General features: G+C 41.8%; 1 protein-coding gene across 7 annotated transcripts in view; it reads right to left on the reverse strand.

Annotated features, from left to right (window-relative positions):
* ELF1 (E74 like ETS transcription factor 1) overlaps positions 1-13,235 on the reverse strand; it is a 125,505-nt gene that overhangs the window by 14,675 nt on the left and 97,595 nt on the right. For all 7 annotated transcript variants that reach the window (XM_054013801.1, XM_054013827.1, XM_054013819.1 and 4 more), the window contains 4 exons: positions 8,667-8,774; positions 7,849-8,013; positions 2,876-2,959; positions 1,364-1,556 (listed from right to left, as the gene is read on the reverse strand). In XM_054013801.1, coding sequence (XP_053869776.1) covers positions 1,364-1,556; positions 2,876-2,959; positions 7,849-8,013; positions 8,667-8,774 — 550 coding nt within the window. The remainder of the gene's footprint in view (positions 1-1,363; positions 1,557-2,875; positions 2,960-7,848; positions 8,014-8,666; positions 8,775-13,235) is intronic.

Below are 13,235 nucleotides of genomic sequence, written 5' to 3' on the forward strand. Positions count from 1 at the left end.
TTCTTTCTTTACTAAATAAAGTGCATAATATGTAGAATATATAAAGAGCTAAATTACCTATCACTATATGGTTCTTGTAGACCAAAGGGGAGAGGACAGGTAAACATTACTTTCCATTGTGTTTACAAATTGAGTTACAATAAAGGTGCAAAAAGAGAGAGGGTTGGAGGGGAAGAGAGGAGAGTGCTTTAAGCAAAATTATTATTTTTATGACAGTAGTGGTTAGAATCCCCAAACAATAGGGAATATCTTTAAAAATTAGGCTTGCATATGGTTGTGTAATTGCTCACCTACTTTGCACAAACTTTTCTGTATGAGCAAGTTTCCAGTTTGCACAGGTACTCATATATGATTAGATGCTTTTCTAGTCACATATACATGCAAATTGGGGAAGTATGCACAGACCTGAATTCTGCTGGGGTGGAACACTCTCATATCTTGGATTTGAAACTGGGTCATTTGGCACATATTCAAGTTTATACAATTAGTCCAAATAATTTGATGGTCACCTTTAAGTTTAGTTTACAGGAGTTTTTTGTAAAGGCTTGTCACTCAGACTTTTCAGTCTCCTGAAACTCTCTGTGCTTGGTCTTGAAGAAGTATTGGCTATTCAAATCTTCCTACATTATTAACTACTGTGGGAGATATATCAGTTAACAGTAATGCTTTGGGTAACTGACCATGGAAATGATTGTATTGAATTTAGAACACACTATTAGTTTTCCAATAGCTTTTACAACAGCAGTGAAGATGCTTCATTTGTAATGGGAGTCACTAATTTTTGTAGGTTAGGGATGATCTACCTCTATTTCTTTAAATGTGCAAAGCATTAAAACCACACTCCACGCAAGTTGTACAGCTTACTATATATAAATCAGAAATTTGCCTCTTCAGTAAAGTTGCATTCATTTAAAATAATCAATCCAATATTATCCATATTAAAGAAGTGTAAAAAAATCCAGACCCAATAAAAAAGAAAGCTCTGAGTTTGCAGGATTTCTACAGAATTACATATACTTGCACTTTAAGCACTTTGTAAAACCCACAAAACAAATTTCTGCCAATAAAGCAAGTTTCACAGATTTGTCACTGGACAGCAGTGTATATCCTAATCTTTTTTTTAATCTTCTACTGTATAATTTGCTCTGTAGAAACTTTAAATAAAGCTTTTAACTTTTAGATTTCTGTAGTGTCCCCCCCATCTCTTCCCCGTCCCCCGCCCCCCCAAAAACCCAACAGCTTCATATTTCAAAACTGGAGCTCATCTTAGGAAAAAGCCCTTCACAGTTGTTAAACAGATTACAGCAAGCTTTCAATACATGAAAATGCTGTGACAAAAATAGTCAATTAAAAACTCACATACCTGAGAGCTCTGCCCATTGTTTCATAATTCATATCAGGTTTGTTTTTGTGCTTTCCCCACAATCTGGACACAGCCTTGGAATCTACCAGTTTAAAAATGCCCTTTTCTCTTTGAGTCCATTTGATATATTTGGGACACGTAGCTTTGTCCTGGAGCAGTGCTAAGAGAAACTCCCAAAGATAAATTGTATTTCCTAAAATAAATAAATAAAGCCTTTCAGGAGATATAAACTCCCCCAAATGCATAGTTATATTGATTTCTTAGCTTTTATTTAAGTCACAAATACAACAAAACTCCAGGAATTGAGTGCCTGTTACTTTCTGAACAGACTGTAATGTCACGTTGAGAATTCCCACACGTGACTATCCTTCCATTCCAACTGAATTATTTCTTAACAGAACATTATTATTTTACCATCTTTGGCTCTGAATCAGCAAAGAGCTCAAGTCCAGCCCTGTTCAGCAAAGCAGTTAAATATACACTAAAGTACCACTATAGTGATTGGGAATTAAGGGGGTGCTTAAGTATTTTGCTGAATTGGGGCCCGCAAGATCATAGAATCTTAGAATATCAGGGTTGGAAGGGACCTCAGGAGGTCATCTAGTCCAACCCCCTGCCCAAAGCAGGACCAATCCCCAACTAAATCATCCCAGCCAGGGCTTTGTCAAGCCTAACCTTAAAAACCTCTAAGGAAGGAGATTCCACCACCTCCCTAGGTAACCCATTCCAGTGCTAAGTAACCCATTCCAGTGCTGATGATTCTTCACAGGTTCAAGATATCCTTACTTGAATGTTTTAACAATTACATATAATACGTGCAGTAAATAATAGCTTATGCCATGCCAAACAAGAAAGCAATTGAAGCATATTAGGATCCATTGGCAAAAACAGGACGATTCTGCTGAGTAGTTTACTATAAAATAAAATGATTCATGCTATCAAATTATATTCTGTTAGGTGTTGGTTTTGATTTTATTAAGGGCGGGGAGGGGAATTGGGATAGCACAGGAAGGAGTACCAGGGAACTTTCTCTGACATCTTTCTTCTGGTGGCTTCACTTTTTTCTTAAACAAGGGGACTGCTCTTCCTGCCACCCAACTGTAAGCTTTGATCATCTTATGCAGATTTAAAAACAGGCAGATGGAAAATGTTTCCAAATATCAGCTGTTGAAGCAACAGCATCCCAAGAAACACTACTACAATGCAAAACATCCCTCTAGACTTGATCTGAAACAGAGCAGTGCTTGTTGGGGGTTAAAGATCTCCCAAAATCCCGTTAATAAGCTGAAGAATGGATTATTCCTCCCAGAAACTGAGTATCTTCCAAAAGGATTTCCTGCACTCCTCTCCCCACTTTAACAGAAGGTGACAACCATGTCTTCTGAGCATGTGGCAACACACGATTTATTTTTGCATAATGAGAAAGCTGGTAGGCTTCATTCTTATGTGGCACATTCAATTTTCAATTTAAAACACTGAAGACAAACATTCTACTCAAACCATCACACTTACCCTTTCCATCTTTGTTTTTCTTTTTCACTGATATGTTTGGAGTTGTCGTAGGGGATTCAGGACGAGAAGATTTGGACTTTTTCCCTGAAATGAAACCACTATTACGTAAATTTCAACAGAAAAATGTGATCTGGAAAAGAACATTAACTCATTAAATAGCTCAGTTTTTTATATTTCCTTCCCATCTCAACACTTACATTTCTTCTTAATGGCCCATTCCTCTAAAGTACTGAGCACTCTCAATGCTCATTGACGCTAACAGGTATTGAGGGCACTCCACATAGCACTAGTCAATTTAACTGGTCTTGCTTCAAAGATTTTACCGATTTTTCAAAAGCTAGATACATAAACTATCTACTTCTGCTTTGAAATCTGTATATTTTTTGTCCATTTTAGGGCATCTAAAGGCAATTAATAGTAGTTTATTCATCTTTTTAACTGTATTTTTTAAATCAAAAGGCTAGAAAAAATACACAGCACTGTCTTGTCTAGCTAGCATCGAAACTTAATTTAGAGACAAAAGAAGATTCTTTAGCTCTTTACTATATGAGAAGAAAGCTCCATTGATAGCTGGGGTCTGCACTGCCATGTGAGGGAAACATTCATTTTCAATCCTAAAGTCTCACACATTTAGCCTGCAGTGGCTAGAAATACAAAAAAGGAGGGTAGAAGCAGCTCCCTTTCATTGCCCAGCAGTGCCATCTCCAGCCAAACAGAGCCAAATAGGTTCTGAAAAGCATCACATCCTTTTTTAGACAGAAAGATGGTGGCTGTGTTTCAAGGCCCCGGTGAAGAGTGGGAGGGAGGAGTTAAAGCTCCTGACAAGAATGAAGAGCATTCCTTTGAAAAAATGAGAGATCAGCTATTTGAGTAGGGTCAAAAATGAAAATCTCGCATATATATTTCTTAACAAAATCCAGAATCTGTTTCTCTATTGGTCCCCATTCATTTAGATGCCAGTTTTTATAGCATTGTGTTTTGGTCCTGAACCCTCAAGACTGAGTTTTTCTGGCAAATACTAGGCAAATCAGGTTTCCTACTTATCCCCTTGGGCACTCTGGCAATGTCTAGACACAATGAGGATTTTATTTCACATATTATCTCTGCTCTGCTGAGAAGCAGCATAGTCCAGTGGATGAAGTACTGACCTGCCACTCAGAAAATCATGGTTCTATTCCCAGCTCTACTACTGACAACATACATGACCTTGGGCAAGTCATTTTATGGTCCCTCTATTTACCCTCTGACCCTTTCCCAAAGAGTTTCTCTTGCCTGTGTAGCATGCAAACAATGCATCTGCACAGTGCCTAGCACAACAGGGCTCCACTCTTGGTTTGGCCTCTAAGTGCTACCATAATACAAATAATAAAATAACTCTGTTACAGAGTCAAGATTTTCTCATTGTGAGGAATTTTCAGATTACTTTGTGATTAAACCTACTCACTTCTGGACTGACCTGTCAGTTTCATAGTACCAGAGCAATATCTTCAGGGTTCAAATGCTCTGCAATTCAGCAAATGTTGCTCACTGAGATTTTGTAGGAGCTGAGGAACTCTGAGTTTTAGCCCATGAAATAGAACCTCATCCTTTATTGGTTGGTGAAGGCCAGCTCGGCCTTCTGTTGGCCTGAAATGTCAATATCCCCTTTGGCAGCGTGGGTAGGCAGGATACCAGCTGGGGGTTTTTTGGAAGGCACTTCAAGGCCTCTGCTCAGGCAGCCATCTTTTGACAATGACAATCTTGCTAAGTATCTATATTTGCATGATCTTCATTCTGGAAAAAGCTTTGTTGAAAAAGTGTGGTGAGCAACTCTGGCAATATTTGTTTTCTTCCCCCAGTCACTTAGGATTCACAGCTGGGTATGGGGCAGAAACTGTACTGATCATATTGCCAAGGATGTCATCATAGCTATCAACAAAGATAACTCTTTTGGTCATGGGTTATTGACCTGGGAGGTCACAACCACCCTTCGTTTCTTTATGGCTAGATGGGGGGGGGGGGGGGGGGGGGGAGAAATGGGTGAAGTCCTGATATATTTCTGTTGTCACATGAGGTCAGTATATGACAAAGGTTGAGACCCATTGTTTTGGATCTTTAATTTAACTTATCATGAGGGATTGCTGAAATGTCTCTGGTCCCTACCAAGGTTAGATGGAGACATCTTGAATAGCTCAGCTACTTTTGTGCAAGAAGTCCTATAAGATTGCTTTGAGTGAATGCTCTTCTGCCCTGAGGGCTCAGTCAGATGGGGTGCTGAAGGATTCCATCTTGTGTCCTTATCTGTACGAAATGTATGCAAGCACATTGAGAAGGAGAGCGAGGAGACAGACTGCAGTGCCTTTAGTAAACTGAGAACGCCAGCTCCACATCAACATTGGTCTGATTTTGCCAGGAATTAATTAAATTGGGGCTTGAGTGAGAACTAGGTGGCTGAGGTTCAATCCAGTCAACACTGAGGTAATGTTTGGTAGTTTAACGAAACAATCAGAAGAGCTGATCGTACCGTATCATAGCACCTCTGATAGAGGGAAAATCTAAAATTTGTTTAAACAGGTTAGCAATTTAGGGGGTCTCAGATCCTTGGTTGCTCTAACAGTTGTAGCCAAGAGTGCGCCCTGCTGCGCCATGCCCTGTCGCCTGCATCTACTGATGGCAGGAAGGCTGTGGCCCTTAATTTTGGAAACAAACTATGCTGCTAAAATAATCCGTGCCTGTCTTACATCAAGCCTAGACTATTGCAAGGCATTCTACTTGGACGTGACTATATCACGAGACCATCTGGAAACTGAACTTACTACAGGACATGGGTCCTTGCTTACTGAGTGATATATCACGTAGAGCACATAACACTGGTACTCTGTAATCTGGCCAGGTGGAGTTTAAGATGTTGGTTTTAACATATAAAGTACTGGTTTTCTGAACCATATTACTCCAAAATTGATGTCTGACATTATCAACATTGCAATCAGTGAAGACACTCAAGCCATCATTCCCCTGGGCAGTTTCCTAATGCATAATAATATATGGAGATATACCTATCCCATAGAACTGGAAGGAACCCTGAAAGGTCATCAAGTCCAGCCCCCTGCCTTCACTAGCAGGACCAAGTACTGATTTTGCCCCAGATCCCTAAGTGGCCCCCTTAAGGATTGAACTCACAACCCTGGGTTTAAGAGGCCAATGCTCAAACCACTGAGCTATCCCTCCCCATCCTCAACTCTGGAGCATTTCCCCCTCTAATTCAACAGTCTGAATTTGTAACTCTTCAGGGTATACTAGAAAGCTTGATCAGATGTTGGGTAATTGATATTACTGTGTTTTTGTATAAGCAGTTCAGGATATGTGTTATTTTTATTTTTGTAACTCTATTTTAACAGCTGTACAAGCACCTAGATCCAGCAAATTAATAAGAAATTTAAAACAAATTAAACTACAAATTCCATTCAATCATTTTTAATAACAGATAGCCCAATGAAGCATGCTGCTTTCCCCCATTTAGATGCTTATTTAGCTGGACAGATAGCAGCCTGCTTAACAGACTCTGTAAGCTATCTACTGCAAACCATGTTGTGATAAATACCAGACCAAAGATACAAAAACACACAACTATTGGAAATTGAGACTATTATAACAGTTGTGACAGTCAGGCTTTCACAAAAAAGAAAGACAACTTAGCTCTTTTCTCATTTTCTTAACAGAAACATTCTTCAAGCCAAACAATTCTCCAATAGCTTCCAACAAAGACTGCAGGGTATTTTTAATCTAATGCTAAATAAAACAGAGTACTTTTTTCAAATCTGTCTTAGGTAAATGAACTAAGTTAATAGTATAATGCTTGAGATACCGCAGAAGCAACTACTATAACACTTAAATGACAAAAGGCCTTACAACTTACAGTGTGGTTCTGCTTTGAAGAGTGACTCTATAAAGATGGCATAGCAAGATCCATGTTTTGTGAGGAATGATGATTCCATATGATCTATCCCAAGTACTATTAGAATCTGAGCACATTTGCTCAGTTTACAAGTATCCTGGAGTCACAGGGTCTGGTCTATAACCCAGCCTGAAAGTGACCTCTGTAGTATACCAGGCCCTAAGAACTCTCACAGTTTCACAGGGGCAGGCCCGTGGCCTTCACGACTTCCAGACTTGACTTTTGGCACCCACAATCCCAGTCTCTTTCCGTGGAGCCCTGTAATGAATCCAGCCAACCAAAAGTCCTATGGGAGGCTTTACTCTACCCCTTCCGGGCCCAATGCTCTCAGTGAGTACTTACAGTGACACAGGCGACCTTTTCAAAACAAGGTAACCATTTATTACTATGGCACACTGAATCTGAAAGTTGTTAGGTTAGCACAGAGAGGCAGAAGTTAAGCCATAGTCCATCCTGGTCAAACCAGTGCCACAATCAGACAGCCAATCTCTGATGTACTCGATCTCTGGCTCTTTCTTTCTCTTTCTTTTGTCTTCCCTGGTCCAACCTCCTGAGCCCACCCTTCTTCCAGTCACCTGACACTTTGTTCTCCAGCTCAGTTCTCAAGTCCTGCCTGCTGGCAAGTGTTTGTTCAGTTGTTGGGACATTATCTCTGTCTTGCTGGATTTGAGTCAGTCTGAGCCAGCTCTTGCATGACTGTATTTATTCCCCACAGACAGCAAGGCCACACACATACACATACGTCCTGCCTCCTGTGCTGTTCCAGAAGCAGTGTCAACCCTTTTGCATCCACTGAATAGCAATGCAATATACAAAGGGAAACTAGGCATGCCTAGGCTTCAAAAAAATACTACAGAAAATTTTCACCTTGTCAAGTTCTTTTCCTGAACAGCTAGCTGAGTAAACTTAGTTTATGTTATCTTGATGCCTATATGTAGCTCCTATTAATGTTAAACAGCTGCTACATATACACAAGGAGAAGAAAGCATACCTCTAAGCATTTTCTATTCCAAACTCTCATATCCTGTGAACTTCTTACCTTTCTTCTTCTTAGGCTGCTCGAGTTCTGGAGTGTCTGATGATTCAGCATAAGAGTCTTGAACTTGGTGAACCTCTACAACCTCAGGGATCCCATCAAGTGTGACCGATACATGGGTAACAGGAGCAACAATAATTTCATCTTCAGATGTACCAAACATATTTGCTTAGGGAAAAAAAAAAGATGACATTATCAATGCTTTTTACAGAATTAAATACACTTTTAAAAAACACTTCCAATTATAAGGAAACATTTCAATAGGTCAAAGTATAGACATAATAATGTACATAAAATGTATTATCATAATTAAGGTCTTCACAGCAGAAAAGGTCAGCCCACAAATGAACAAGTCTGTTCATAAGGTTTGAACATGAGCACACATCATAACAAAGTGTAGAATAATTTAATACTTGCAACAGAAGCTAAGGTTGTGATCACAACAGAACATGGCATTTTCATTCATATCTAAGGTAACCTGCATTCATTCAGTTACTTTGCCAACGTGAAATACAATACCAATAACCAGATAAACTGTAGCATTTCCGCACAATATTACATTTAAATCCTCACACACACATCCTATTTTATTTCCCTTTCTTTCATAACCTCCAATGTCCAACTCTGGCACTGATTAGCCTATGCGATTCCCTATCTGATTCCCTAAGCTGGCATGTTGAAGCTACCAACAAAATCTCACCTACCCACACCTTTTTATATTATTTTTATACATATAGGAAAATCCACAATATATTGAGTTTCTTCAAATTTTACTTATAAACATGGCTCATATACATTTAATTTACTACTGTTAAACTCACTTATTCTTTTTTCATCCAACATAGGATCAGGGGAGTCCATATTGAGAAGTGCCTCAGCAGCTTCAATAGTTTCCATGGTTTCATCTCCATTATGACAAGATGCTTCAACTGAAAGCAAGACAAAAACAAATCATTTGTACCAAGGTGAAGCCTGGTCTGAAGCTTTACTGGTCTTTGTTCCTATGCTTTTTTTTTTAACCAGTACGTCATATCCACATTTAGCTAATACACACTATTTACAAGGGACATCATCTTTGGGGAGGAAATACACATTAGAAGTATCTTCATATAGTTAAAGAACTACACTTTTAAAAACAGTTTTTATAAACTATGGTATATTCTACCTCAGCTTTGTCTCTACTGTCTTCACCCATTGATGAAGTATGTGCAATAAGTACTCCCCTGGCTATAAGCTCTGAAAAGAACTAGAGTAGTGGTTTTCAAACTTTTTTCTGGTGACCCAGCTGAAGAAAATTGTTGATGCCCGTGACCCAACAGAGCTGGGGATGAAGGGTTTGGGCTGTGAGAGGGGGCTCTGGGCTGGGCCAGGGATACTGGAGGGGGCCAGGGCTCTGGGCTGGGGGTGCAGGCTCTGGGGTGGGGCTGGGAATGAGGGGTTTGGTGTGCAGGAAGGGGCTCCAGGTTGGGGGGGGGGGAAGGGGCTCAGGGCTGGGGATAGGGGCGGTGGGATTGGGGTGCGGGCTTACCTCAGGTGACTCCCTGTTTGCGGCACAGCAGGGCTGCTAAGGCACCGCAGACCGTGCTGCGTCCCAGAAGCAGCCAGTAGCAGGTCCAGTTCCTGGGCGGAGGCTCACCAGCGGCTCTGCACGGCTCTCGCCCACAGGCACCCCCTCCAGCTCTCATTGGCTGGAAACCAGCCAATGAGAGTGTGGAGCCGGTGCTTGAAGTGGAGGCAGCACGTGAAGACCCGTGCCCTCCCTGTCTAGGAGCCGGACCTGCTGCTGGCCACTTTCGGGGCGCAGCATGGTGTCAGAACAGGTAGGGACTAGCCTTCCTGAGCCGGGAAGCACCGCCAATGGGACTTCTAATGGCCTGTTCGGTGGTACTGACCAGAGCCGCCGCGACCCAGTGCCTTACATTCCAGGACTCAGTACTTGGTCGCGACCCACAATTTGAAAACCACTGAACTAGAGCACATAGTGTATTCTGTACCATGTACTTAAAAAAAGGGCAAATAGGCGCTGGTGGTTAAGGAGTGGTCGCTCAGACCCTCGACCAAGACTTCAAAATTGCGGTTTGTTGCCTGACGGGTGGGAAGTAGGTTGTTCCAACTGCGTTTTTCGACATCTGTTAGGCCTGCCACGGGACCTCCCAGTGTCATACTGCTTGCACTGTGAGCTGTTGTATTGCTGTGGGCAAGACCTCTGGTAAGTCTGGTATCTCTTTCTCTTGGAAGGAGGGCTGTAGATCCCTAGTGTTCAGAGGGTAGCCCTGGAATCTTTCATCATGCGAAGGACTTCATCGGTGTTCCCGGAAAAAAGTTTGTCTTTGTTGAACGGTAAATCCTCCACTTTCGTCTGCAGCTCTTTAGGGATGCGAGATGAGGCGAGCCAGGAGGCCCTACGCATCACCACTGCAGTAGCTGTGGTGCGAGCTGTGGTGTCAGCCATGTCCAGAGATGCTTGAAGCACCGTTCTGAATACTAGCTGTCCCTCTACCAGGACCGATTTAATATCCACTCTTCGGTCCTCTGGGATGTGGGTAGTGTCGAGTTCCGTCTTCAGCAGAGGATGGTTGAGAAGGAACCGAGGGGGTTAGAACGTGCAGGTGCCAAACAGACTCCAATGACGCCGCGAGACACCAAGTGTGCACATGCATCTCGACTGGGCACTGCTACCAAAGATCTCCGATCAACGGCGCCAGGATGCAACGACATCTGAAGTGGAGCACCCAATCGAAGAACAACATATGGTTCTGGTGACTTATTACTGTTTAATTTATCACTTTGTTCCAAATCTTCCTCTAATGACACCTGAATCTGGGACAGTTCCTCGGATTTGTCACCTAAAAAGAATGGCTCAGGTTTGGGAATCTCCCTCACATCCTCAGCTGTGAAGACAGATGCAAAGAATTCATTTAGTTTCTCCAGCGGCCCCACTGGTTGTTTAGCAGACTTCCTGCTTCTGATGTACTTAAAATTTGTTTTGCTATTACTTTTTGAATCTTTGACTAGCTGTTCTTCAAATTCTTTTTTGGTCTTTCTAATTATATTTTTTACACTTTACTTGCCAGAGTTTATGCTCTTTCTATTTTCCTCAGTAGGATTTAACGTCCACTTTTTAAAGGATGCCTTTTTGCCTCTCACTGCTTCTTTTACTTTATTATTTAGCCACGGTGGCACTTCTTTGGTTCTCTTATTACGTTTTTTAATTTGGGTTGTACATTTAAGTTGAGCGTCTATCTATTATGGTGTCTTTAAAAAGTTTCCATGGCTTCTGTCTTTTCTTATATCTTCCAAAGTTCAATGGCTTTGTTCCATGAGGCACGATGACCTCATTCTGTTCTTCCCTTTCTGTGGGTCGCCTATCCCCTAAATGTAAATGAGGTTTCCATTGTTTTGATTCCACCATGCTTTAATTTACACAGGAGACAGGTAAATGGCTGCCTTCTCTCAGCTATGGGAGAGAACATGTTTTTCCCTGTTTAGCCAAAGACTTTAAAGCATAATATCATTAAGTATCCATATTTCCACATATAATGTTAATGACATTTCAGAAAAGACTTCACTCTATATGCTTTAATAATACAGGAAAATTGTATACAGTCATTGTATAAGCCCGCACCACTTCCCGCAGCCCCCATTGGCCTGGAGCAGCGAACCGCAGCCAGTGGGAGCTGCGATTGGCCGAACCTGTGGATATGGCAGGTAAACAAACGGCCTGACCCACCAAGGGGCTTACCCTGGCGGGCCGCGGGCCAAAGGTTGCTGATCTCTGGCTTATTACTTGAGGTTCAGCCCTCGTCTTTAGAGACCAGTACATCTTTTAAATGAATTCTTCTGATGGTTAACCACCCCCTCCAAAGTAAAGTTTATTGAAGCTGTGAGAAAGGCAACATAGAGTTTGGTGGTTAAAGAAGCTCTACACTCTTTCTTCCCCCACTTGTTAGCTTACTAGCTTTGTTTATCTAATATGTAAAAATGGACCTTAATTGCCTTTGCCTGAAGGCTGGGCTGGTTACAGAATCAAATATATGTTTCTTTGTCTAAAGCAGACAACTCTCCACTCCCCCCTAGTTTAAATACACTTTAATCATAATTCCAGTTTATATCCATTACTCCTTAATGCACATCACATACATACGTCATGCAAGAATATTAATGATCAGTGAGTTATTAGTTTTCAAATATAAATCAGAAGGCATATTTTGTACAAAGATTATTACTATAGTGCATGGGATGTGAATATAGGGGGGTGCTTAGGGTCACAAAATTACCTAACTATCCATCCCCACTAAGTTTAAACTTAAGGGCAGACAGCAAGACGTTCCATCCAGTCACAGCTTCCAAAAGAGAGCGTAGGTAGTCTTGAGACACAGTTAAATCCTAGGCCATTCGGAGCTTTTGAAATTATAACCAACACCTTCATTTGTATGCCTCAGGAGCAGGGTGTGAACCAGTGCAACATAGAATTAAATATGCAATGCCAAAAGAGATTTAAAACAAATTTTGATTACTGGCGTATCTACTACTACTGACTGGTGACTTGGTAGGAACTAGTTCTCATAAGCATTGCCATCATAAACTTCAGTCACCAATTGAAAAAATAAGAGGGCTGAAGGTTTACATACACATGCGTGACCCCGTACACAGACTGGTGACTTGGCAGGAAATAGTTCTCATAAGCATGGCCATCACAGGCTTCAGTCACCAATTGAAAAAAATAAAAGGGCTGAATGTTTACACACACACACACACACACACACGTGACCGCACACACAGATAATTGTCTAACCTCTCCTCGGTTCTTGAAATCACTGAAATCAATAAGAGCTTTGCCACCTGAAACAGTTTTGGGCACCGTGTAGTTCAGGCCCTGATCTGGCGGGCCCACCTCACACAATACACTGAAGTCAATGAAAGAGAATTTGAAACAGTGGGCCCTCAACCACAATGTTCACAGTAAGCCTGAGCAGAGCACTAGTATTCAATCTAATGCAAAAACAAAAAGTTTGATTGCATCACTTGAACAAGAAAAATAGTAATAAGTAGTGAGGAAATAGACATTTAAAGGAATATAAATCTAACTGGCAGGAAAAAAAAAGTAGGAAGAAACAGTTAATTTGAGGGTCTGACTAAACCAGGGGTGGGCCGGATCCAGCCCCTCAGGGCTTTGTCACCCCTACGGTGACACTGCCCCCACGTCGCTCCCAGAAGCGGCCAGCACCACATCCCTGTGGCCCCGGGGGGGTGGGAGGGGCGGGCGGGGAGCACAGAGGGTTCCATGCGCAGCCCTCGCCTCCAGGCACTGCCCCCCGCAGCTCCCATTGGCCGGGAATGTGGAACCGCGGCCAATGGGAGCTTCGCGGGAAGTACCAGGAAGCATGGCA

Source organism: Malaclemys terrapin, chromosome 1 (genome assembly GCF_027887155.1).
Source record: "Malaclemys terrapin pileata isolate rMalTer1 chromosome 1, rMalTer1.hap1, whole genome shotgun sequence".
NCBI classification, from domain to species: domain Eukaryota; kingdom Metazoa; phylum Chordata; order Testudines; family Emydidae; genus Malaclemys; species Malaclemys terrapin.